This window comes from Syngnathus floridae, chromosome 10, assembly GCF_059516105.1.
Source record: "Syngnathus floridae isolate MCC-2025c chromosome 10, RoL_Sflo_1.0, whole genome shotgun sequence".
In the NCBI taxonomy this organism is placed as follows: domain Eukaryota; kingdom Metazoa; phylum Chordata; class Actinopteri; order Syngnathiformes; family Syngnathidae; genus Syngnathus; species Syngnathus floridae.
Genome location: NC_142422.1, coordinates 13,343,729 through 13,370,538, shown reverse-complemented (window position 1 = coordinate 13,370,538; position 26,810 = coordinate 13,343,729). Strand labels below are relative to the sequence as shown.

The following is a 26,810-nucleotide window of genomic DNA, read 5'->3' as shown; positions in this document are numbered from 1 at the left end:
TGTGTGAGTGTGTGGGCGTGTCTGTGCGTGTGTGTGGGCGCGTATGCGCGTGTGCCTGTTTTCATGCATGCATGAACACCACAATAAAGTGCTTCTGTGTGAGCAGAACTGTGCATGAAACCATAACTTTGCTCTGATATATCCAATATGACGTTAGTGTGAATGATGTATTTCTTGAAATAGTGTCCTCCCTCTAAAACAGGGGTCACCAACACGCTGTCCGCGGGCACTAGGTCGCCCGTGAGGACCGCATGAGTCGCCCGCAGTACTGTTCTAAAATTAGCTCAAATAGCGGCACTTGTCAGTGAGTTGCATCTATCTATTTTACAGTCAAACCTCCCTTTTCGAACGTCCCAGTTCTCGAACAAATTGGAATTCGAGCAAAAAATTCGAGATTTTTTGCTTCGGTTGTCGAACAAAATTTGGAGGTCGAACCTGATGATGAGCCGGGAGGACCCGAAAAAACCCGACTGACTCCGTTGTTATTGTATTTTCGTTACTTTGAGGATTGCATTAACCCCCAATCATGCCTCCAAAGAAAGCAAGTGGGAGCAGTAAAGCCATCTTAAAACACAAAGACGCTCTTAAAGCAATGCGACAGTGCGCGCCCGGCGCGCTGCGGTTGCGCGATCGGACCAAATTAAGCTCCCTGCGCACTGAGGTCCACTAAAAATTTGGAAAGTACATCAGGACTTTAAAAATATTTTCTAAATTTTAGCGACGGCTCTGTCACAATAACGCGACCAGCGCGGTGCAGTTGCGCGGTGGCGACGCGCTACTGTTGCGCGTTCGGCGGTGCGCTGCAGTTGCGCGATTGGGCAAAATTAAGCTCCCTGGTACATCAGGACTTTAAAAATATTTTCTAAATTTCAACGACGGTTGCGCGTTCGGCGGTGCGATCGGACAAATATGCGCAAATGAAAAAATGTTTTAAAAAGGCGGGGTTTTTTTTGTCTTGAAACGGATAAAAAAAATTCTATTATTTGTAATGGGAAAAATAGATTCGGAATTTGACCAATTCACTTCTCGAACCGCCTTCTGGAACGGATTGTGGTCAAAAACCAAGGTTTGACTGTATTTTTGCTATTCTTGTTAAAATCACACTTACATGTGAACTGGAAATGACAATAATAACACAACGATTCCCACTTGCTGTTCCAAGAGATGGTCAGGTGTGCCGAAGGAAATAATCCAATTTAGAATCCAATCCACTCATCTTTCCCAGTTGAAATGAATGGAAATGCCATTAGTTCACCCCCCCTAAAATATTTGTGTTATAATGAGGAAAACCAGCACTCTACAATATTGTATGTTAAAAAAATAAAGTAACAACAAAACAAAGGCAAATTTCAAGAATTGAACAGTTTGTGCATCATGATTTAATGCTGCAACCCAATTCATTGTGCTTCTCTTCTGGTGGTGTGCCTGCCATGGCCACCGGGAGGCACTACTAGTCACCCACATACAAATGGTGAAGAACAGTACTTGTTTTATCACGATCAAGATGCTCTCATCGTTGTTATTCTCAGCGAGCATAAAGCTGTGAGAGTGGCGACATGTTGTTTCTTGATGTTAGTCCAACATTTGTGCTCAGCTATCCGTCGCTTCGAAAAACTGCGTCTGTCGATGCTAACCGTTAGCATTTATGTGGCATTTTGCGTTATTTGTCTACGTTACCATACCAGGGCATCTTAAGGCTTTCGTGTTTTTTTAGTATATTCAGTGTTATATTTGTTTAAAAAAATGTGTGTGTGTGTGTGTGTGGGGGGGGGGGGGGGTTGTCATGGCAAAGGGCACATCAACGCACTAACTCGAGTTTCAGCTTACGGTTTGTTTGTTTTAGTGTTGGAAAAACGTTTCACAGTTTTTGCAAGTGTTTTAATGTGTTTACAAGCATGTGGGCAGGTCGCAAGTATAAAATCTTAAGCAACTTATTCATCTTCATTCTTTATCACAAACGGGGCTTCACTGTGAGCGACGGTGCTGTCCTCTGTACTAGCCAACTGTCATTGGCTTGCGCAGGTGTGCCTAATGTTTTGTCCAATAAGTTTTTGCGCAAATGTGACAACGTCTCTCGACCTGTCGTACAAGCGTGCTGAGGTGTTGGCGAGACCTTTCTTTAAGTGTCAAGGCGTGTATTCCTATTATTGTTCCTGCGCTGACCAAATTGCCCTAACCTTTTCCCCAAGTCGTTTGCTGCCCGCTATTGTTTGACTATTGTGCAGTGGAGCGCCGCTGCCCCCGCCCCGCCCCCAAATGGATCGTGCGTCGGGTGGCCCCACGCCGCCATTACAATATACACTCTTCTGCGAACAGCCACTTAAGATGAGTGCTTTTAAATGGCCCCGCAGATGAGAGCGAGGAGAAGGGAACACGAACGACAAACCCATCGGTTGCCTTTTTCACTTGCTGAGACGCACAAGCTGCTCTTGGCTCCTGTCTGTGCTGGCTGCAGCATGGAGGCCATATCAAATACGCTATTCACCAGGGGATAGCAACTGAGCACGACAGCAAATGGTAAACCTCTAGGAATAATTGACCAAAATGATTACAAATGCCTCGATATGAAAATCCCAATTGGCTCCTAAATCATGGGTTACAAATACAATGGTGCCTTGAGATGCAAGGAAAGTGACTCTGATGCAAGCCATTATCTATGAGTAGAGACTTTTAAGTGGAGATTTTTAACATTCATTCAGCTTGTCCTCACAGGGGTGGCAAACGTGTTGGAGTTGGAATTGACCCCGTTTAGGTCCTTAATACATGAAAGCAATTTCAATGGAATCTAAGACAATATATATGTCCACTGGTTCGGCTTGATGAGTTAGTTGAGTCCAGAGACGGGGAAGCAGCATTTAGCTGTTATGCTGCAGGCAAATGGGAGAAGCTGCCAACAGAAGTGAAGTCAGCCCCAAGTGTAAAGACTCGGAAAGCCAGATGAAAAAAAACAATACGCCTTCCCGTTCCATCCTGTTGCCCTTGATTTCTCTCCAAAAAAACGTTACACAAAAATTTGTTCATCCAGCAAAGAAAAGGGAAAGTGAATGTACTCTCTTGTCTGTAAATCCGTTGAAACGTTGCACACGTTAACGCGTATCGAGTTATCTTGCGTATGAAAGGCGCCATGTAAAGTGGCCTTGCCTTGCCTCGCTTTTAATTCACCTCTCAATGGCGCTTCAAACGCCTCCTCGCTATAGAAGCCATCGATGCCACAAATAACGAAATAAAAGGGCGCGCCGCACACCGCACATCATCTGCGGCGCTTTATGATCACTATTTATGGATTAACATGACAAAAGCATAAAATAATCCAATCAAATGTCACTCTGTTCAGGAATGTGTATGGTTCGCTACAGACGTGAGGCGCTCGCCAAGGTTGGCCGTAGCAAGTTTTGCTGTGATGAACCAAGCGGAGGATGTCAAGGGCCAGTCATCCGGCCCTGTGAGGATGAATTTAAAATTTGACCGCTTAAAGAAACACTCCTGTCACAAAAGTGGTCTTAGTCCAAGTGCGCCTGATTGTGACAGCAATGCAATGCAGCAGAATGCGATGGAGGCAGTAGAGCAAAGACGCAAGAGGCTTCAAGTTCAATTCACGGTCACAAGGTCATTTGGGACTCCATCGAATTGATGTGAAGTTTGAAGGTGTTAAATAATCAGTTTTGAAGTGAATTAATCCTCATTTGGATTTTTAATCTCTCTCTCTTTGTTTTTCTGTCATGTGTGTCGCCCACTTTTACGACGTATTGACTGTTTTATGGGCAGCCCAGGAGCACCTCGCGCAGAAATCACCCAATCTGGCTTTTCCTGACTGAACAGCAGGCTTCTAACCTGCTAATGTTCGGTCCTGTTATTGCACTTCGTGCTTGAACAATTTTGAAAGGGAGTCAGTGCACGCAAACAGTGTTACGAACAACGACGTAGCTTGTCCTTGGGATGGATCTGAGGCGTCCGGCTTTGCCTCGACCCGCTCACCTTCTCTCAGCCTCATTCATCCTTAATTCCTCATCATCATTAATTAAAAGCCCACCACACCAATCCCCAATTAAAGAATGGCTTGTTGGGCAGGTGCAATGTGGAGCGAATGCAGGTGACGGTAGTCATGGTAGCGGCAGCAGCGGTGGTGGCAGCGGCAGCAGTGGTGGCAGCGGCGGCGGCCGTGTGATGAATTTCTCTGTCAAAGACAAATTCGAAATAAATCTTTTGCCTCGGACATCCAGCGCGTGTCGCACTCTGATAATTTCCACAATATCCTCTGCAACCCCTCGAGGGCAGATATTTTTTATTTATTTATTTTATCTCCTATACTCCCAGCACCCCCCTTTCCTCCACATCTGTCTCTTCGTCTCTCCGCCCTGTTTGTTTCCATCCTTGCAAAATGCTGCTTGCTTTGCTGAAATACTGCAGTGCTTTATCAGCTCACTTTTTTAGCCCCTTCTCCTGGACAAGCCACCTTCCCCCTCTCTTTTTTTTTTAGTTGTTGTGTAGTACGCTTGCTTGTTGGAGGGTGGAGTGTGTGTGTGTGTGTGTGTGGGGGGGGGGGGTTAAAGGGTGAGGCATGGTGGGAGGGGTCGTGAGCAGACGTGGGTGCGACATGTAACCGCGGCGCAGGAGAGGAAATCAATACGTGAAAGGATGAGGAGCACTGGGGTGGATTACCGTCTGGAGGGAGATAGGGGGGGCTGTAGATGAGGCCTGGGGGGTTGCCGTGCACTAGTGTGTCTGTGTAGAGGCCAAGCGCATTGTCCACTCTCGTCCCCACCCTCCCTCCACACACGCACCCCTGACTTGAATCTTGACCACCCCCCCCCCCTCAGCTCACATACACACAGGCGTAAACACACGTTACCAGGCACAAATGGAGTGAATGTGTGGACGCTTATGGCCGCTGTGCGCTGATAACCTTAGACTATCTGGACGGGCGAATAATGGCCAGATATTACCAGTGTAAATTAAAGAGCTCCGGTGAGACTGTGCCTGTGCGGATGTGTGTGTGTTTATGTGCATCTGCCACCGAGCCTGATAATAAATATCTATAATAAATATCATTATTGGGACAAACGCTACCCCCATCCCCAATAAGGCAACTGTTGTGAAAGATGGCACAGGGGACTTAGGTGGATATTGGCAATATATCAGCATTGATTATTGAGAGTGCTGACAGAAGAGAGGCAAAGTTAATAAAAATAATATAATAAGTTAATAAAAGAACAGAAAAACAGATAGAAGACTGCCTCCCATTTAGCGGGATCAAATGTTTGTAAAGGAGCGACAAAGCGTGCGTACATACATATGATGTCTCACCATGATTTGTTAGGGAGGCGATGTGATTGGCCGTTCAAGACGTCACGGTCGCGATCGAGCAAAACCAGATTTGATCTCACGAACCGCTTTCTACGCTTCAGGACGCGGCACCGTCAGCTGAATATTTCGTTTTACTTCATCTTGACGGCACTAATTTGAGATACGATTGCTGTTTGGCGACAGTGTCCAGAAGAAAAATATTTGAACAAAAAGGGTACAGTGACACATGTAGATGGACAATATGAGTACTCTTACTTTTTTATTCTGTCAGAAGAAAGATGAAATGAACCCCACTAAAGCTCTTGTTGGGAAACACCCCACTACATCATGATTGGTTGCTGCATCCAACTTGGAAAGCAAGTGTGAAGCATGAATTGGCCTCTATAGTGTCCCCAGGTGGCCAAGGTTGGCATACCTGAATACAGGGTGTCTTGAATTCCATGTGAAAATGGAAGGGAAAGTCACAGGACTCCAAGTTTTCTCCTTCATGTAAGGTGGCCTGAGAGTGCCACCTCCCCTGGCCACCACCTACCGTATTTGCCGGTGTATAAGTCGACTCGGTGTATAAGTCGACCCCCTAAAATTCGACGGAAATTTACGATTTTATGATATATCCTTTGTATAAGTCGAGCTCAATTGTTGCATTATATTAAACTTCAAAATTCAATCAGAAATATGGGAACTTTATTGACGAAATTTGTTCAAATTCGCGAGTTTGTAGCGAGTGATCTATACGCCATTTTAAATATTATTTACTTCATGACCCTGTGATATTACGCGCCGAAAGAGACTAACAACAATGAACACTCTTAGAAACTGGTTTATTTTTAGTTAAGAAACAACAAATTATAATTATAAAGTGGTTGCCGGTACATAGAGTTCAAAATTCGTCTTCATCGTCGCTATTTCCGAAAAGCTCGTTCCATTCGTTTTCGTTTAATTTGTCATCATAAAGGGCATCTTCTTGGTCTTCTCTATCCTGAGAGCGTTTGGCGAATATTTTCTAAGTGCCAACGGCTCTTGCGCCATAAAGAGTCCGCCTCGGCTGGTTCCCCATGTCGGCCAGAACAAGTGAAAATTCGGCCTCTTCCCCTGGAAGTCCGGCCAAGTTTGGCGAATATTTTCTAAGTGCCAACGACTCAACCGCCGTAACGTGTCCGCCTCGGCTGGATCCCCGTGTCGGCCACCACAAGTGAAAATTCGGCCTCTTCCCCTGGAAGTCTGGCCAAGTTTGGCGAATATTTTCTAAGTGCTAACGACTCAACCGCCGTAAAGTGTCCGCCTCGGCTGGTTCCTCCAGTCGGCCAGAACAAGTGAAAATTCGGCCTCTTCCCCTGGAAGTCTGGCCAAGTTTGGCGAATATTTTCTAAGTGCCAACGACATTCATTTAGACATGGCGATTGAATGTTTACGTACCGGTAGTTATTGTTGTTGCTTGACGCGCGATGACTCGCACATTCGCTCAATACCCAGTACTTCCCCCTAGCAGTCATCGTCGCTGCCTGGCTTTCGATGTCCGTTATTGAGGTGAGAATATTTGAAATTGTTGCTGAGGATGCGTGTTTATGCGACGAACGCTTTATAATGATTCAGTTTCTCGCTGTTTGATGAGCCTGACGGACGCACACCCACGCACAATGAGATGCATGAGAAACGGCCTTGTTTACAACATTTGAAGCGATGAATACAAAGTTAAATTTTATGACTCGGTGTATAAGTCAAGGTCGATTTTTTTCGGTCGATTTTGGATCGAAAAAGTTCGAATAATACACCGGCAAATACGGTAGTTCCACTCCTGAGTCGATGACTGGTTTGTCCTAGGCTTGGTAACACTTACGGGGACCCGCTGCATACAGAGCAGTGAGACGATCAACCGCTGACAAAGTTGATAAGAGGTCATGCTTCATAACTGTATCGTCTTGACAAACGTATACATCATGTCGCCACGTGTCTTTGTGTGAGAATTGCACCGTACTGCGTTCTTGTCGTGCATGCAACCAGAATATGACAGTGGGGGAGGTCCATTGTAATGGGGTTAGGCCTCCCCAGCTATCGATTGACGACCGGTGGTGTTATTGATGATCGACAATTTAATTCCGCTGCCTCATTTGTCAGTGTGACGCGACCGTTTAACGAGCGAGCGCGCCACTGACATGCGGTGACGGCAATGGTGTCGACTTGAGCGCTAGGTTTCGCGCGTAGTCAAATGCAAGCGGGGCAGGCGAGCGCACGTGACTTTGGTACAAGGCCTTGTTTATAACTAATGGGTGGCCTGAGGACACTTCAACCTCCTTCTGATTGGATAAATATTTCATGCCACACTCTGACCTGCTGCACATGCAGCATAAACACGCAGAGGCGCTCGACAAATTGCCCTCCGTGAATAGCGTTGTTTTATTTTGTGGTCCTATAACGTAAGAAAAGCACTTAAAGAGCCACCGTTCACTGGCTGAGGACAAAATGGCGTGTGGCGAACTTGCATTTAACTTTTATATGAGCTTCCATATTCTCACTAGGAACCATACATGTTAGCAAACTTAGGTTGCTAAAACAAAATAGCTAAAAGGATAAGTCATCATTTGCAGTGAGCTTTCATGGTTGAATAATAATGAATTAAATCTACATTTACTACAATGACTCAAGTTTCTGTGTGTGTGGGGGGGGGGGCGAAAGGTCTGAAAAGCTACCTGACGGCGATTGTGACTCCAATCCAAATCAATCAGCGGCACAGAGTTTAGCATGCCCAATGTATTGAGAGAAGACAAGCACGATCCTTTCCGCTGACTGAAATTGTTTATTTTGTGTGAAGTATGGATGAGACGGTGCTCTGGAACCCACGGTGCCGCTCGTTATGCTTTGTGGACGGGCGCTTCCGGCTCATTTTACCGTAATCATCTGTAATCACCGGCGAGCCACCATTTCGTCCATTAGCGCTAGCAAAAGTGCGCTGGTCTATTTGCGGCAGGCCTCGCTTGCACCGTATTGAGGCTTTGGCCGTTGCTTCGGTCCCCGGTGACGGCAGCCGTTGTTGCTCGCTCACTTGCTGGGTCTGACTGTCAGTTGGTCTGTGCATGGGCCCTTGGGTCTTGCACGTTCCTCAGGGAGCAGAAACCTCTGTTGGGGCATAAAACGCTGTGGGGGCCCTTTTGGCAGCAATTTTGCTGGACAACATCAAGGCACGTGGAGGCTTTCTTTTCCAAGTTTGGATGTGTTGCCAAGACATGTGAAGGTCCTCGTTTTAGTTTGACAACCCCCGGAAAAAGAAATCGGCAGCTCATATATGTGTCTGATTCACATATGGAAGAACAAGGCAGGTGGCCTGCTCCCTATTCCCTATCTGCTGTGTCTGGAGCGCCAATTATCCTGAACAGAATCTCGAAAATGTAAGAATATTTTCTGCGGGAAAATAGGGCCTTTTTATTCCAACGGGGAGCAAGGCAGCAGCCACCTGTCACCCCCGCCGCTGTTTATTTACATTCACCCAAAGTCAAACGTAGCAAAATGTTCTCATGGTGTGGGTGGATGCTGTAAAGGTGTAGACCGCACCACCTCCCGAACCGCTTGCGTGCCCCCTTCCCCCAATCTTGCCCTCCCTTCCTCACACACAAGCCACTACATTCTCCTAGAAATAATTGCTTTTGTCTGGAAGGAGTGCACGAAGGAGGGAGGGATGGAAAGGGGGTGCTCACACTCCCTCTGTGGATGAAAAAGGGGGTCTTTGAAGGACAACTGGTCACTTCCAACCCCCCCGTCCTCATTGGATGTCATCTGTCATACATGACGCTCGGGCAGAGCCGCCATCAAGCCCGCTTGTCCACTGCAGGACATTTTTCTTCATTAAGGCCGCTTTAGCTCGCAGCGCATCCGCAGCGGCCCTGATGAGGAAATGCGGCGAGTGCGGGCTCGCTCGCTCTTCTTTTCGTGGCGTCCTCCTCCACGATATTTTTGTGAAAAGTGTGCCATTATCACCCCGCAGTGTCGTTGAAGGTAGAAATCGGATGCCTGCGGGAAGGACGCCGTTGGACCGGATAGGCACTCGCGGGGTTCGGGTCGCAGCATGCTGCCTCATTCCTATTGATTCTCCCCGTATTGACTGCCATGTTTAAAGTATAGATTTTTCTATTTAAAAATCTATACGGACAATAATCTGCCGTGTAAGCGCCTGGCGTTGACTGATGCTGGCCAGTAATTGACGGCGTGTAAGGTGGCAGGCGAGGGCAGAAGGAGAGAACGAGGAGGCTGCCGATGCAAGGGAAGACGATTCGGGTGGTAACCACCATCGGGGAACAGCATTTTTGGGGCGTTTGACCGACACAGATTTTTTGGAGGTGGTTTGGCGGGATGAAATTATGATTACCGATTAATCAGCCAATTAATTTCAAAATAAATAATGAATGAAATATCTAAAATTAGCCGATTTTTGTTTATTTTAAAATATTACCAGTCAAAGATTTTATAAGGGTAAAATATATAATAAAAAATAATAAAATCCAATTTTGTGGATATGTTAAATATATAATCAATTTATCAATAAAATACAGGTCAGAACTTATATTATTTATAAAAAGAATCTGACATGATTGGAGGAATGTCTTTTATTTCAACTTAAAAATTCAAATAAAAAATAATTTATAAAATCTATACATACAGTCAACGCAAACAGATGTCGTGTATATATGAATCTTTTTTTTAATGCATTCATTATCTAACGCACTTTTATGGTGATTCAAATTGGTTTAACCTACATCTCTTTATTACAAATAATGATACATTTGCATGAAAAAAAATTGTTAATTGGCAAGCAGATTTCAGTCCTCATTACATGTACTATTAAAAAAAATATGCCATTTCATACATTAAATAAAGGTTGGCAAACCTTCGGCCTGTGGCCCATCCATGTACCTTTCCACCTTAACTCACAAATGCGCCAAACAAATAACAATCATCATCATCATCATCAATGTTGCATCCACTGACACAATGTCTCCCAGCCTGCCTCTCTGGTGGCTTATTATATACAGCGGCGGCGATGAGATGAATTAATTGCGCCGCATGCTGTGGTTTTAGCCCTTAAACATCACCATGAATTCCCTGATCCGGGCTAGCCTATCCTCTTTTTTCCCCTTTCCAAATGCACTGATCAGGGCTGGCATCATTATAGCCTGTATTATTAAGAGTCGTAGAGGGTGTGTGTGTGTGTGTGTGGGGGGGGGGGGGGGGGGCAAAAATCGATACAGGATACCTTTTGCAGCGCTAGTGAAAACGAGGGAGATGGAGGGGAGGGGCGATGGTGGGTGGGGGTGTGGAGGAGGGTAAGGGGGTGGTGGTGGTGGTGGTGGTGGTGGTTGGTGATGTGTGAGTAGTAGCGGCTCCTGAGCTGCCTCAATGTTGCAGGCAGCCTGGTGTGGCAGATCGCTACAATCGTGCAAGGGAGGCGGGACGGGTGAGCTGGCTGCTGCATACCGGGGGGGGGGGGCTTCCCAAAAAAGAAACAAAAAGAGAAAAAAACTAAACAAATAAGACTCGAAAGAGACATACACACAGGCGGATGGACGAAGTGTAAGTTGTTTTTCCCTCGGGTCGATCTGCCCGTTGTTTGTTTATCTATCGATTGATTGCGTTTTAATTACAGAAGTGGGGCGGAGATTCGGGTACGATCGCGCGGCTGTGTGTGTGCGCGCGCGCGTACGTGCGCGCTCTCGAGTGCGTGCGCGCCTTTTAATTAACCAACTCGTGCGTTTGTCGACGTTCGTCTTTTTTTAAAGCAAGCTAGCAATTACCGAATGTATTTTTGATGCAAATGTATACACTCCAAAAATAGCTCCAAACCAAATATAACCACACAATAAGACATTTCCCCCCAGTTGTAATTATTTCACTCTCGAATGCTGTTTTAATGCCGTCTTTCGTCTGTATTCAAGCTAATAGCCAAAGCCGACCCCTTAAGCACGCTAGCGACTGTTCACGCTTTTTTTGGGGGTAATATTAGCGTGACGGTATTCACCTCCAGGGGCCTCCATGTTGGCTTATTTCGTCCCCCAGAAAGAGCAGTCCTCGTCGTCTCGACCTAACTTTTCCACTCGTCAATCGGTCTGTGTGGGGTCGTAACAGTTTCTATGCACATTCACGCCGGGTAAACTCAATAAAAGTGCCGAACCGGGGGCGGGTGCTACATGTGTACGCACCAAGCGGCGAGCAGTCCACGCCGAACCGCCTCCCGAAGAACAAGCGCCGAGACTCCGGCGGGGACCGAGCTCGCCCCGGCTCCTCCTCATTCGCACCCAAAGCCAAAGAAAGAAGCCGGGGGAAGATCATGTTTGTTCCCTTGCCGGTGCCGTTCGTCTTTCAGAGAGCTGCTCCTGACCTCAGCGCCTGGCGTCTCAAGTCCCCCCTGGCTCTCCGCTCCAACTCCGGTAAGACGTGTTCACTTGTTTGCCTCAACGGCGAGCCAGCCCAGCCCTCCCCGCGGTTGAGAGACCTGCGCCCCGCCTCGGTGGCTCTTCCTTCCTTCCTTTCTTGTTTCCTTCCTTCCCTCTTTCCCTTCCTTGTCCGGGCGTCGCTTTGCTTCCGTTCGCCTCTCCCGGAGAAGCGTTTCCGTCCTTTCCCTCTCCTCCACTGCCTCAGCCTCCGCGTCTCTCCCCGTCTAGACTCGGCAGGCAGGGAATATTCATGCCAACTTATCGATCCTCGCGGAGATCGATTCCTCAGGCCGCTGGAAGCGAGCGCGAGGGGGAGATAGGAAAGGGGAACGCGGAGGAGTAAGGCAGAGGAGCAAATGTCTTCTTTGCCTCTTCTGATGTGTTTCATGTAACTCTGGTAACGTTGTGTGCAAGCTGTAGTCGACTTTTCGGCTCGATGGCTGACGGCATCATTGCTCACCTACCCGGATGCCGCGCCGGGGATGAGAGCTGGAGGGCTGGAGTCAGGATGGTGGTATGCTGGTGTTTGTAGGCTGGAGCTCCATGAAAGGCACACTTGGGGGAAGAAGTCACAGAGCGTGTCCCTCAACTCGGGATGCTAAAGTTTCTTTCTTTCTTTCTTTCTTTCTTTCTTTCTTTCTTTCTTTCTTTCTTTCTTTCTTTCTTTCTTTCTTTTTTTTCAATGTATGCCAAAAACGTTTGAATGCATTCTGAGCATTTTTGACTGATAAATGGTCTGTAAATGATCCAATGGTGCGTTTCTGAGAGTTCCATGTCAGTATGCGGCTCGCCTCGAGTGCACCACGCCTCCTCCCATTATGTGCCTCCGGCTTACCTGTGACCCCGAACGAGGATGTTGGAAAAGGGAAGCTGTCGATGGTAAAGAATTGATGGTTGGGCCGGACCTAATGCTCCGATGGCCGTCTTTGGCCCGCACGCTGAAGGTTGCGCATCCCTCACCTTAGTGTTAGCGTAACTGGTCGTCCTCGGTTTACGATGGTCCAGACATCAAACATTCCGAGGTTCCAAAGGGTGCTAGAATATGTCATCATGCGGCACAAGAAGGCACACACGGTTACTGCCGTACTTGCTACTCTCCAGTGATTGTTTTATATTGATGAGATATAAAGTTTTTTACCATAATCAGGATATTTTGAGGTGATGAAGGATGCAGTCATAATACGTGCTCACGTGGCAGAAGGCACGCTCAGTTACTGCCGTACTTTGTGTTTTTGTACATTTGTCCCATAACTGAATTTTACACCAATATTTTCAGTAGTTCTGACAATTTACTGTAGTTTGTGCAACAGGCTAAGAATACTGTGTAGACAAGCTCAGTCACAGCTGTACTTGCTGCATTTTTGTTTGATTGTTTCGTGGTATCTGTCCGGCCCAGTAGCAGGAGCATAAGAACATGCTGTGATGAGGCGCAAGAAAAGCTCACTAAGCGGTCTCCTCGCGGTTTTTCATTTGCTTCTTTGTATTTATGGCCACGGGTTGTTGTATATTTATGACATTTCAAGGAAGAACTATTTTTCAACATTGGTGTAAGAGCGGGTCATTAAGTGCCACAAGGAGGCTCGTCTGCTTAATATCCAATTTTATCTTTACATTTGCATGCCCTAGATTTACCATACCATATTACCATAATTTGAACTTTACTAACTGCGTTAACATGCCCACGTGTAACATACACTTTTATAGTCATGTGGTGTCAAATAAATGTTAGCCAGAGATGCTGGGCTCTTAAAGGGCACCCAGCCGAACCCTGCCTCCGGCGCCGAACCCCGCCTCTCATTTCCAAATCACTTCAAGCATATTTGATCGGCAGCGCAGCGGGCATCACTGCCGTTCCCGCACGTGACAGTGATGAGATCGCCCGCCGGGGCCTCGTGGCTGCATGGCTGGGGCCATACGAAGAGGGGGGGGCATCAGGCAAAAGGAGAAATAACCAGCCGAGGAGGAGGAGTTTTGCTGCTGAAAAATTGCGAATGTCAGAAGCAGATAAAAAGTATGCGGGCCAAGAGAGGAGAGGAGCGGGAGAAAGTACGAGCGTGTGACAAGGCGAAAAACGAGGAAGAGCGGAAAACTCGCTTTGAGCTGGAGAGGGAATTGCAGGGTGAAGCGTTGCGTCTGGCCCGCCATTGGAACAAGCGGGCCAAGTGACGCGTCGACGGCGGGATAACGGTGGCATGTGAGCTATGCCGATTTGGGAACGCACACCAAGTGACTCGTTCGCAGGCCAAAAGTGGCTCCTCCCGTTTGTTGCCGTCTTCCCTCAGCTGAATTTGGTTTAAACGCAGCCATAGCTGCCAACAAAGAAACAAGAGAAAGGTCTCTTAAGAAACGTTTTAAGGATGGACAGAGATGTTTAGAGTGAGGTCCTGCTTTGGCGAAAAGGCTTTGCAATTCAGTCTCACCCGTCCAAAAACATGCTACCCACAAATGCTCAGCATGTCCATTTGTGGCAGCCTTGTCCTTCCGAAATGTAGTCCGGCCCTCGGAGGACTTTGCGTCCCTTCCCCACTTTTGTACAGAGGATCAATTCCATTTCTCTGTGATGCACCTGTGCCCACTTTAGCAGCTATTTGTGTACGACGGACGGCCCACGTGGCCAATGAACTCCGTCAGGGTGGGTGGGGGGTTCATGCCAGTTGCAGTGTTAACATGATTGTAAATGACAAAATGTCAACCTGGGTTTGTTAGCGACATAATGGCGAATCAATAGACGCGAGAAAGATGTCAATACTACATGCTTTATTGCATTAAGCTACCTCTCTCCTTCTGCGTAGGCCCCCCCACCCCTCTGCCCTCGCTCACCCCAGACTCGCTCGCTGTAACAATACGATTCTCTCCCTGGTAGAATTAGATTGTGGAATATGACTATGGGAGCGGAGCGACGGTGGATCGCTCTGGTGGCTAACGAGCTTTTGGTTCTGCTCTTTGTGTACATTAGGATGCGATATCGATGCACTGCTTGAGGCCAGACTTGCTGATGTGGACTTGAGCTTCTGCCTGCCCAGCATCCATCTTCCGTTTGGAAGATGTGCTCGAGCATACATTTGGACACACATTAAGATTGAAACATTTTGGGGGAAGGGGGTGGGGTCAAATTAACATTTAGGAAAATACCCTCGGCATCAAATATGTAGTCTGGTGTCTGGAATTTGCCCCTTGCTTGAAAGTGGCTCTGTCATTGGCGGCAGAGAGATTTGGAAATGATTTGTGCCACTGTTTGCGTTCACATCATTTGACTCTTGTATGGTCTTAGTACATTCTTGGTGGCTGGGATTTATTTCATTTTCAACGGCTTATATGACGATTTTCTTTCTTTCTTTCTTTCTTTCTTTCTTTCTTTCTTTCTTTCTTTCTTTCTTTCTTTCTTTCTTTCTTTCTTTCTTTCTTTCTTTCTTTCTTTCTTTCTTTCTTTCTTTCTTTCTTTCTTTCTTTCTTTCTTTCTTTCTTTCTTTGATGCATGTATAATTATTCCTAAGGCCTGGCTGGATTGATTGGATATTATTTTTATTTGTTTGAGGCCCATATTGATTAGGAGATTTGGCAGAATCAAATGCCAATAACCAATTGATCAGCCGATTAGTCCCAAAAAAATAAGATCCGCCTCTGCCCGCACAATATGGCGCCTGTGTGTTGATATGTAATTGACAGCCCTTTGATTGAATTGATTTACGTGTGGTGCTGTGTCAGGGGACAGTTACTCGCTCTTGCTGCCGCACTGTTTGCGTTCACTTGGGTGTGTGTACGCATGGTGGGACATAGGTATGTGGAAGTGGAATGATTGCGCCACAGTGTGTGGCTAATGTAGTATTCATGGTGATGAGGTCCCGCGGCTCATTAGCCCCAGACACCATTATCGAGTTTCTTCAACCACATCAACCACGCGCTTTTGAATAACCATTAGCAAGCGCTGACCTTTTGTACAAATACTTGACAGTGGCAAAGAGAGCCGCGCAGCATCCCAATTGGGCAAACATTGCAACGGTTTTGTTAGCTTCATTCCTTGAAATACGGGCCGCCATTAGTCCTAATCATAGCCCACTTCATCAGACCTCTCACCTGTAGAGCGCACACACAGGGCCCCAAATGGACTCTGCGTGCGTGTGTGCGCGTGTGTAGTTGCAGGCAGTTAATCAACACATCAACGGGAGTCAACACATTCAAAGCGCCCGGCCGTCTCCATTGCACATATTGATTGATAGCGTTTCTTTCCCTCGCCGTCTCTCGTCTTCACTCGTCCAGATGACGTGGACGTACAGAGAACTGGAGCGTCCTTGACCTCTGCCGGGGGCACGTCATATTGTGCGTGCGTGTGTGCGTGGACGCACCGGCCCGATCAGGATCTTGAGTGGTCTTCACCCCTAGCAATCAGCGGCTGCAAAAACAGGTTGTGAGCTCCTGCTGCTTATTGACCAGTCCCGTAGTTGATTTTGCCGCTTCTTTCCGCCACCGCGGGAAGGCTTTGCTTGCTGGTTACCATGATCACGCCACAATAAATGCTTGACACTACTTTTATGGACGAGCAGCGAGGAAGTTTTTTTTCATGGTACAATATTTCCTTGTAGCATTTTGCTTGTCCACGGTCTTGCCTTTCCCAACATTTTTGACATATGACAAACTTATGTTTCTTTCTTCTCGACCTAATCGCAGCGGGGTAGGTTTTGGATGGTTTTGTTTCGAGCTCCAAGGTCCAGAATTTGAGTTTGGCCCAGATTCTTACTTAGCTAAATAAATTGAGGAGGAAATTTGATCATCTGCACACAAACGAGCATGTCCATTTTTTCCCATCTAGTGATTGTCTTGCTGTATACGAGTTTCAGCAGCATCCACATTCTTCCCGTCTGTGGGACTTGATTCGGTGGTTGCTAACAAAAGCTGAAGGTCTCGGATGCCGGATTTGCCGACAGTGCGCTCATAAACGTGCCAACAATCAGTTTTACTGGCCTCATTCTTTTTTTTTTATTTTTTTTAAGTTGTTGATTGCAGCAGGCTGTCACCTCTGGCATCTTGCTCATGTGCAAGTACATTTAGCTAATAAAAAAGACCAATAAAACGCAGAGGTTTGATTGGGTGTCTCCCCTTAGCCCGGCAGAGCGGACGGCTAAATCAAGGGTCCTTTGCCAGCAGCCCCCCAACCCCATTTCATTTAGCTGATAAGATTTATGGTAATGAAGGCGTTCTATTAACCTCTGCTTTCCACCGCTGTCCTTCACGTCACTGGTGGATGAGAGTCATGCTTGGCCATCGTAGTGAAGCCAGCTAACATGTCCTCTCTTGAGACGCACGCACGCACGCGCGCACGCACGCACACACACACACACACACACACAAATAACTGCCAAAAGCAGCTCAGGCCTTTTGAGAGGGTTGAATACATGTTTAATCTCCTTGCGCTGGTCATTCAGTCCGTTTCTTTATCCCCTCGATCCTTCCTGCTCTCCATCCTCCTTTGCGGCAGGAGGCCTCTGTTCTGAAATTAATCTGCTGTATTTGACCACCTTCTCGCCTGCTAATTCTCTTGTTCGGTCTCCGTCACGGCCTTTTGTCGGCCGTCACCGCCCTGACTTAGAAAAAAGATGCGGCTTCAGCTGGGTGCGTCCCGAAACATTTTGAAGATCTTAACTGACTCTGCATAGGATAACCGAGTGTGTGTCCTCAATAGCCTCAGACATGACTGCGCACGTTTTTGTACCCAAAATTGAGAAGGCACGATTTGGCCTAGTACCCGCGCTGATCTGTGAGACGCAGCAGTGGCACCCAGTTTGACGAGAAATTTTAAAAAAAAGCCGAGCCATTAGTTTTCCTTTACATTTACGCGACGGTTGATTTTTTCAGAACTTTGTAAAAAAGCAAATGTTGCCAATTTAGTTTGAATGCTGAAAACAAATTCTGCCCATAGCAGGTATTGGACCATATTTGAAGGTATCTCGTACTTGCGGAGCCTGCCCATACTAGACATGGATAATTGAGGCAAAAAGAAAACATGTGACAGGAAGTCGTCATCAGCAGTAGTTGGCGCTATACTGTGACAGATTGACTCTTTAGAAACTCATCTGTGTTAGACAGAAGTCAAAGTCAAAGTCTCCTTTATTGTCAATTCCTCCGCATGTCAAGACACACAAAGAGATCGAAATTACGTTTCTCACTATCCCAGGGTGACAAGACAGAGTTCACAACGCACATACAAGTAAACAACACAGGAAAAATAAAACAAGAAGATGAACATATAAGAGTGATAGCACGCTAGCCGCTCCCGATGCACAGCAGAGTCCGGAAAGATGACAGTCAACCAGGCCACTGCGAACACGAGCACACAGCAGGCACGCACTGTCCGGTTCGTGGATCCTATCAGGCGAACGCAACCCATCTTGTCGTCCCGCGAACGAACGTACGCCAGGAGAATGGAAGGCACGGCTGGGCGAGCTGGGTTGGCCGCAAGCCTGGCCCGACGTGTTCGCGCTGGCCCCTCTTCCGCTGCCTCGCAGACCCGCTGCCGACGCATCCCAACAATGCTCCAGGACGGAGCAGTCCGAGCTCACGACGCAGTCCAACCGGGGGAGGAAGAGCAGGCCAGTCCGGCGTCGCTCCATGACGAAGCAGTCCGAGCGCCCTTAATCTCTCCGCACCAAAGTCCAGAACGCCATAAAACCCACTTCCGCCGATGTTGAGCAGAACATGCCCGCCGCACTAGTAGCACGACGTATCACACGAAACGAACACACACAAAACTGCCGGACAAACACTCAGTAAACACTCACAAAACACAGAACGGGACAGAGAGTGGCCGCTGCGTGTGCACGCGCCGCCATCTTGAACCATGAAAGGACTTTGTCATTGGCAAAAATGAAATTGTATACATCAAAATCGTTACCTATTGTAGGAGTGCAACTATGTTGTTGACAATTGTTTTCGGTGCTTCACAACTTTTCTTTCACCGTTTCACCCAACCCAACAACACCATATTGACACGTTACATTTATGTACAAATAATAGGGGGGGTGGACAACCCTCCTTTTTTGTACAAGGGCTGCACCCCTCTGTCCCTTTGTGTGCTTGTAAACAGGGACAAGAGAGGGGGGGGGCAGTTGATGGAGTGACTTTGTGACCTCTCTCTCCCCACTTTTGACGCGCGCATGTTCTGTCCATTTCACCGTAGCGCCTCCCCCTCTTCCTCCCTCTTTCATCCTATTCGGTTGGCCCTTTTTTCAGGGTGGTTAAGTCGCCGTGGCTGTTGGCCTCGCATGTCCTGCCCCCTCCCTCCCACCCTCCTCCGTAGCCTCCTCGCGTCTTCCGCAGTAGCCGTCTGCTTGCCAAAGTGTCTGTAAGACGCATTAAGGCCCATAAAAGCCTAGTTTGCCGTGGCACCAGTCAGAGGTAGTGTACAAAAGTGACTTTAAATGAGCCGGTGATTATCCGGGAACATGGCAGACAGACGACCAAGTGGCCCGGAGAGTGTGAGACAAGGCCACGGCGGCTTCTTTTCGCCAGTCTCTTCAAGGAAAATGGTCCAAGAACTAATATTTGTTTGTCTCTCCCTAAGAGCTAAAAAGCCGACTTGAGTGCAGGCAGTGGTGACGCAAAAGTTGCAAACCTAAATTTACTGCGACGCCCGCCGCCCTCCCCTCGCTGTCACCCCTCTGCCTAATTGGCCACATGCTGCCTTGAGTGACATGTGTAATCATCAGTCAAATTATAAGGGGGCGGGTGGGGGAGGCAGCAGAAGGTGGTGTCTGAAAGGAAGTGCTTTGATCAAAGCTAAAGATGGAGGAGTGGGAATCCAAACAAATGGATGGAGCTACATGGAAACCCGCTGTCCACACACCTGCTGCAACATTAGTGGCACGTCGCTGGCACCGTGCTCCCTGCTAATGGCGCAAAGTCCATCAATTGCTTTTCTCATGGAAATGGCATTGAAGTTGCTTGGCTCCAACCCTTTCGCAAGGCGGCCCACCGGTGCAAATAGAATATTGCACATAGATCCATCCATCCATCCATTTTCTTTACCGCTTTGTCCCCACGGGGGTCGCGGGCGTGCTGGAACCTATCCCAGCCGTCATCGGGCAGTAGGCGGAGGACACCCTGAACTGGTTGCCAGCCAATCGCAGGGCACACAGAGAAGAACAACCATCCGCACTCGCACTCACACCTAGGGGCAATTTGGAGTGCTCAAAGCATGTTTTTGGGGATGTGGGAGGAAACCAGAGTGCCCGGAGAAAACTCATGCGGACGGGGAGAACATGCAAACTCCACACAGGGAGGGCCGGAGGTGGACTCAAACCCGCACCCTCCTTACTGTGAGGCGGACGTGCTATCCAGTGCGCCACCGAGCCGCCCTGCACATAGAATCACTTGACAAAATTTGGTGGAGTTCTTTATTATATCCTGGATAAAAACGGTTCTATATTAAGATCAAACTTTTTTGTCACTCGACTTGCCTTCTTTGGTTCATTGCTAAGATTGGTCAAATTGGCCAATTTCGGCTGAATTGTTGCTACGATGCCACTCTCTTTTTACTTTTGCCAAAAATGCAGATTGCCTAATTGTCTGCAAAAATTTCAGTGAAAATATCTCCGTACTTAAAATAGCTTCTGCGCTGTTTCTATGTGGACACACATTGTTAACGAGAGCAGACGCTATAGCTTGCTGGCGTGCTAACGAGGTTTACAGTAATTAGGAGCGTTGATGAAGAAGTGCTTTGATTCCCCGGCTGTGGCGGCGCGCTCATTAGCGGCGCGCTAGCCGCAGCCCCAGTCACATCCCATTAGGCGGCTCAGTGTACACTCTGAATCGGGAGCGGGAGATTAAGCCCAGATGAAAAAACGCACACACACACACACACACACACACACACACACACACACACACACACACACACACACACACACACACACACAGCTGAAGAAGGTAAAGTACAAATGCTCTCACCACTATAATAATGTTTGTAAAAGTTTAACCATAGCTTTGAAAAAACAAAAAAAACCTCCTAATGAGCGTGTTACATGGAGTATGATGTTTCGAGAAATTGCAATTTCCAATTCATTTTTTAGGAGAGTAAAGCTGTTCACCTCATGACGACCAAGCGCAGCCAGTCAAGCCCTGCCTCTTAAAGGCACACACATCAACGCAGATTTTGCAGACATTTTGTGCTTGCGGTTTGTAAGTGTACAAAATAAATGTTGAGTGTGTTTAGAAAGTATGTTATTATTATTATTATTATTATCATTATTATTATTATTATTATTATTATTAATAATTATTTTTCAAGCCTGAATGATGGGTAAAAACCAAAAATTACTACTGGAGAGCTGTGCCTAACCAGGATTTTTTTCTATTTTGTTGATTATTTTTGAGAAAAAAAAGCGTATTTTTGTTAAACCTGTGTTTTTCCACTTTTGTGTCATTACCTTCGTTACCTCGTTCTCTGTCTTGCGCCATCTTTTGCGTGATGGAGTGATAATTGAGGACGTGGCTCCCGTGTTTAACGCCGCTTGATGAAGTCCACTTTTTTCCGTCTGCGCTAACCTGTTGCAACCGGGACAGTGCTTATAGCAAATTCAATACGCGCAAGTCGAAGAGTGAGCCAGCCAGGAAAAGGCCAAGACGAGAAGAAGACTGTGCGTGCGTGCGTGCGTAAAAAAATCGAGAATCAGAATTTCATTATGCCAAATATTAGAATTGGCATTGGCTTTAAAATAATGTATCGCTCAGGCTGTCGTGTAAATTTGACACACTACAGAGACGAGTGTTGTTCGCGACGACAACTCAAAGCCAAATTTGCTCTCTGATGCTGCGGCCGTTGCTACTGAACTCTCAATCAACTACGACCTGGAAAAAAGCCATGCCACATTTACACGTTTCACTTTTCCAGGGTCTTTAGAAATGCGTGTGTACTCAATAATGGAGAAACACCAGTTTAAGAGTGTAAAGTGGTGCCAAGATGACTGGCAGCAGAAGGGGGGACACGGAGAAGGAGTCGAGTAGTTGAGGTAGGGGGTTGGTTGTATGAGAGAAGCACAGCTGGGAAATGAGAAATGCAAACCTCCACACCCCCCACCTCACCATCCATCCTTCTATCCATCCCTGCACCTCACACACACACACACACACACACACACACACACACACACACACACACACACACACACACACACACACACGATCCCCATCTCTTTATCCTCCCCTCAGGAAAGAAGGGGTGGCGGTGGGATAGGAAGAGACGAAGAAGGGGACAGATAGCTGCATTAAAATTCATGCTTTCCCCCCTCCCTCCCTGACTTTTTATTTTTTTATTTTTCCCTGCTGAAAATCAATAGTGTTTACTATGAATGAGTGCAAGAGTGGACAACAGCGGTGCCAGGGGACAGAGAGACAGTCGGAAGAAGAGGAGATGCAGCAGCAGCAGGAGGAGGATGGGTGACTTTATTGCAACGGGCAGAAGCACCAGAGGCCAAGGTTAAAGACCAGCTGGGCCAGTGAGACAGAACAAGAGACGCACTAAGTAAATTCAGCTGTCTTATAAAACAGACATAGTGCCCCTGTAAATGCATATCACGCCATTGGCCTATCATCACAACGGAATATCCAACCCGCCTCGTAATTACCCGCACCGTTAATAGCCCAACTTTCCGCCCCTCACGAGAGACGTGGCCCTATTTTGAAAATAACAAACGCCACGCGCACGTACAATATAACGCGCTTTTTAGATTTCACACTCGGTTACATGCGGAATGTGTGCAGACCGCCCCTCCCCTGGCCTCTGTATTGTGTTCACCACCCAAGTAACCGTGAGTAGTTTGGCTCTCCTGCCGTCACACACTCATTGTTGAGCTCCATGTTTGTAACGCTCATATGCGGGCAAACAGGCTCAGGCCTTGTCCTTGCGCGTGGTAAGCTACATATGCGAGCGAGCATCTCATGCATTATGGAGACCGCAGGTGAGCGAGAGCGAGCGGCCGCTACGTGCCGAGGTAGCAGAGCCAATCTGGGCTGCGGCCCTTTTATTAGCATAGCATCTCCATTTCACATCGGCCCGTCAAAAGCCGACAGCATGTTTTATTCAGCGGCTGATATTGATCATGTTATGCATACGTACAACTCCATAGTGCAAACCCCGAGCCGAACCTTTGATATGCTAATCGTGCCACTCACGTAACCGCGGCTGAGCTGCTTTAGGAAGCATCTTGATGTCAAAATATTTCCATATGTACTAAAGAGTTCTGAAACGTGATGTTCAGAATTGTGTGCTAATTGTGTGACGAAGCAACCAGTGGCGCTTCAATTGCCAACTGTGACATTTCACCTGGGCCTAGGCAATTTGTCCAAAATTGATTGTGATCATTCAAAAAAAACAAAAAAACATTGTGTGCGTGCATATGCAAGCTCCTGCGTTGTGAAAGGACCCTTACTGAGGTCAAGCCCCCCCAAATTGATCTTCGAGCATCTTGTCCATAGATGACATCCTCCTGCCTCTGCCTGTTAAGAGCTGATGCTTCACTTTAAGAGCTTTTCTTGGCCATCGACATGTTTTCAGCTGTCAATATTTTTCACTGTGTTAACTGAAAGCCGACGACTCCGCTTATGGCTCCCTTTTTTTGTTGGCATTGTTGTTAACTGGAGCCGATGTGCTAAATCTCCTGGAGTCCTTGAGAGGTCGCAGCATCCGTGTGAGGGAGGACTGCATGCAATGTGGCTGTGAAGGAACGCCTTTTTTCATCCCATCTTTCCCCAATGGGACACCTATAAGGGAAGAAAAGGACTTTCCCTTCCAATTTTGGTTTTGATCAGCCCTTCATCAGCAGTCTTAAGTCTCAGATTCCCCCCCGCTCCTGTGCAGCTGTCTTGTCCAGCCATCTCCCTCTGGAGCTGTTCCCCTAGCGACCGTTTCCAAGGTGCCCATTCCCAAGGCCGCAAGGGTCCGGCGATGTCACTCGTGCATAACTCTACACCTGTAATTCATCCTTTCCCCCCTCCTCTGTCCCCCAAAACCCTCAAGCCCTTTTTGAAAATGGAGCCCCCAAAGCCTGTTTCACTTCGCTGCATGAAATTTGGTAGGCGTGTCAGCATTGAGCAGCTCCACCAAAAAGTAATTCCCGAAAGATCTTGTGTGTTTTGCTTGAAAGCGGCCATTTTAGAATAATTTGGGCCTTTTCCTGCCGGGGGTCCTACAAAAGTAAACTTGCCTGAGAGAGTTTGGCTACCAAACTAACTTGAGACGTTTTTGAATAGAAAATAAAAAAAACGTTGACAAAACCATAGGAAAGCAGGCACAGAAGGTCTGCCGTTTTCGTCCGAAGCGACTGTTTTAGGGTCACATTGGCCATTTCCAGGTGTACTGTGCCACAAAGACCAAGTCGTCCTACAGATTCACTTCAGTTTTGATCTTAGTTTCAAATTTAGTTTGTTTTAGAGGCCCCCCCCCCGGCCCTCCTCGTCACGGAGGAGCGACGCTTATCTTCTCCCTTCTCCGCAGCGTAAGCTCCCCGTGTCCACAGTGTACATGACACTCTACATCTGTTCCATGTTTAAAAGGTCATTTGTCAGTTGTGACATTTTCTGCCCTTACCAAAGGTTTCCTCAACATCCCGCATCTCCCCGAAATTCTGTTTCTCATCTGTTTGTTTGGCTTTTGTATCAATCTCGCGTCGGTGCCACAACATATAGGGAGAAATGTCGTTGGCTCGATTCGATTGTTGTGTAATATCCAACACACAACATGCACACAATATGACACGTGCACCGGGCGCGTTGTGCCTTTGTCTGCCTGCCATGAGGTTGCCCGGGTAGCCAATTTCCAGAAATGTCACTTTCAACTGGGAGAGCGCGCACACTCATTGTAGTCAGACTTTGCTAATAATGCATGTTTGTTCTCTTTCTGTGTGGAAGTGGCAATGAAAAATTGAGATGGATTCCGTATGGATAAAGAGAGACACACTCGCTTAGTTTTTTGTTGTTGTTGTTCCATCCATCCAGAGCCCAGCTAGACCCGAAACAGCACAAACGCATAGCGTGGATCAGTTGAACTGTGCAGATAGTCATCATATAGTACGGCGCTCGGCGGTCCTTTTCAATGTCACAGACAACTGAATGATGAAGACTGACGTCATTTTGAACTAGCTTTCGCGAACGTTTCGTTGGCACCTTCCTCAATATTGCGTTCAGCACCACGTGGCCCGTTTCTGTTTCTTTCGTTCTTGTAATACGCGTATTTCGTCTTTGTCACCGCTTTCTTCCTATTGGTCTGTCTCTCCTCTAACTCCGCCCCCCCAACCCTCCCCTGCCCCGCTATTGATCCAGTCATAGTTTTCTCAGTCTTCACAGCGCAGGGCTGCTCTAATCAATACAGATAATTGTCTGCTCTCTGCCCATGCCAAACAGCGTCTCTCCCCTTCTCCCCTAGCCCTCCCTTTTTATCAATGAACGCCGGTCTTTTCCTCCTCTGCCCCGCCCTCGCAGATGGGAATTCCCCCTCCGCTAATGACGGGAGATAACCTGCTTTCTTTACAGAAAGCCCCCCCCCCACACACATCTCCCTTTCCTCCCTCGTTGATCGATTAGCGTGAGAGTCTAGGACTGGCCCGACTGCCCTACACATGTAAACATGCTCACTGCTCGTGTTGCGGTTTAGTTGCGGTTTGGCCTATCCCCGCCGCCCACATGGCAGCTGTCACTGTCCGCCAAAGACGAACAAACACCTCGCCTCAAATATGATGAATATTCTCATTGATCCTCTCATTCTCTGAATCAATCGAAACTGGACGTAGGGGGGTGGGAATCTTGAGGCACTTCACGATTCGATTACGATTATGATTCAGAAGCTACGATTCGATTATAAAACAATTATTGATGCATTTTTAATTTATGTACCGTATTTTTCGGACTAAAAGTCGCTCCGGAATACAAGTCGAAATGCATGAGCTCAGCCATATTAGCACCCGTGTGGCTTTCATGCATTGCTCTTGTTTGAAGCACGTGTGCTTTCAACTCCCACTCATCGGTTTTGAAAGGCGCAGTTAGAGTAATAAATGACTCTGTGGCTACAGACGTCCACGCATCACATGTAACGGCGACTCGGTCTGCATTCCCAGCGATGATGTTATTTCTGCTTTAGTCTGCTTGCAGAGTGCCGGGACGGCTGTGTCGGTGAAATAGTGTCGGGATGGGATGACGTACCTCGGCTCCGTTGCTTCCATCATTCTCCAAAATCCCCGATTCTCTACAACCCAGTACGGTTGCAAACCCATTGCGATGAATTTCGCAATGCCTTTCGTAATTCGCTTGGCCTTTTGCGATGTGGTTGGCAGCTTACTCAGAGTGTCCTCAATTGTTCTCTGGCTGCTAGCAGCAACAGCAGCAGCCAGCTTTCCCACCTCCTCTGTAGGGTGGAATGGTGTTGTGTGACCAAAGTATTTTATTTTAGCGTGACAAATCTTGCATACAACGTAGCTTTTGTGCAATTCATTTCCTCCATCAACATTGTAGAATCCAAAATGATTCCACACGTCTGCTTTTAAATTTTTAGGAGCAGGTCGGATCTCTCGGCGAAGTGGGTTGAATATCTCAGGCTCAGCCATGTTTGTTGTTTTTTTTCTGGAGGAGTGTACTGCGGAAGTGTGCTGTGTGTCACTGTGCTCTCGGTCTGTTCCGCATAGCGTCTCGGAGAATGCGCTTACTGTATTTTAGTTCCGCTTTACTTGGCATATTTAAATACCATATTTTTCGGACTATAAGTCGCGTTTTTTTTTTCCATAGTTTGGGTGGGGGGCAACTTATACTGAGGAGCGACGTATATGTGAATTATTTCACAAATTTACAAAATAAAAATATATAAAAAAAGTGAAACCGCGATAAACGAACCGCAATGTAGCAAGGGATTACTGTAATTTGAACTGCAAGTGACGTCAGCGGCGCGGCGGTTGTTTACATAAAGGACAAAGGATTCGATCACGGGATGACGAAGATGACGAAGGGCCCCACGTACTACTGGCGTCATTAGCGGCTATTTTTGCAAGTGACACGGAGGATGAAGAGTTTGAAGGATTTAATGATTTGGAGTGACACAGAAGGTTTGAAAAA

General features: G+C 47.2%; 1 protein-coding gene across 7 annotated transcripts in view; it reads left to right on the top strand.

Annotated features, from left to right (window-relative positions):
* Positions 1-10,782: 10,782 nt before the first annotated feature.
* Positions 10,783-26,810, top strand: part of pou2f2b (POU class 2 homeobox 2b) — a 49,806-nt gene continuing 33,778 nt past the window's right edge. For 3 of the 7 annotated variants that reach the window (XR_015860829.1, XM_088386941.1, XM_088386943.1), the window contains exon 1: positions 10,783-11,717. Coding sequence is in view for 5 of the 7 variants with exons in the window: in XM_088386941.1 (XP_088243067.1) it covers positions 11,618-11,717 (100 nt within the window). In the remaining 2 variants the exon portion in view is untranslated. The remainder of the gene's footprint in view (positions 11,718-26,810) is intronic. The other 4 variants (XR_015860827.1, XM_088386938.1, XM_088386944.1 and 1 more) reach the window with 3 other exon arrangements.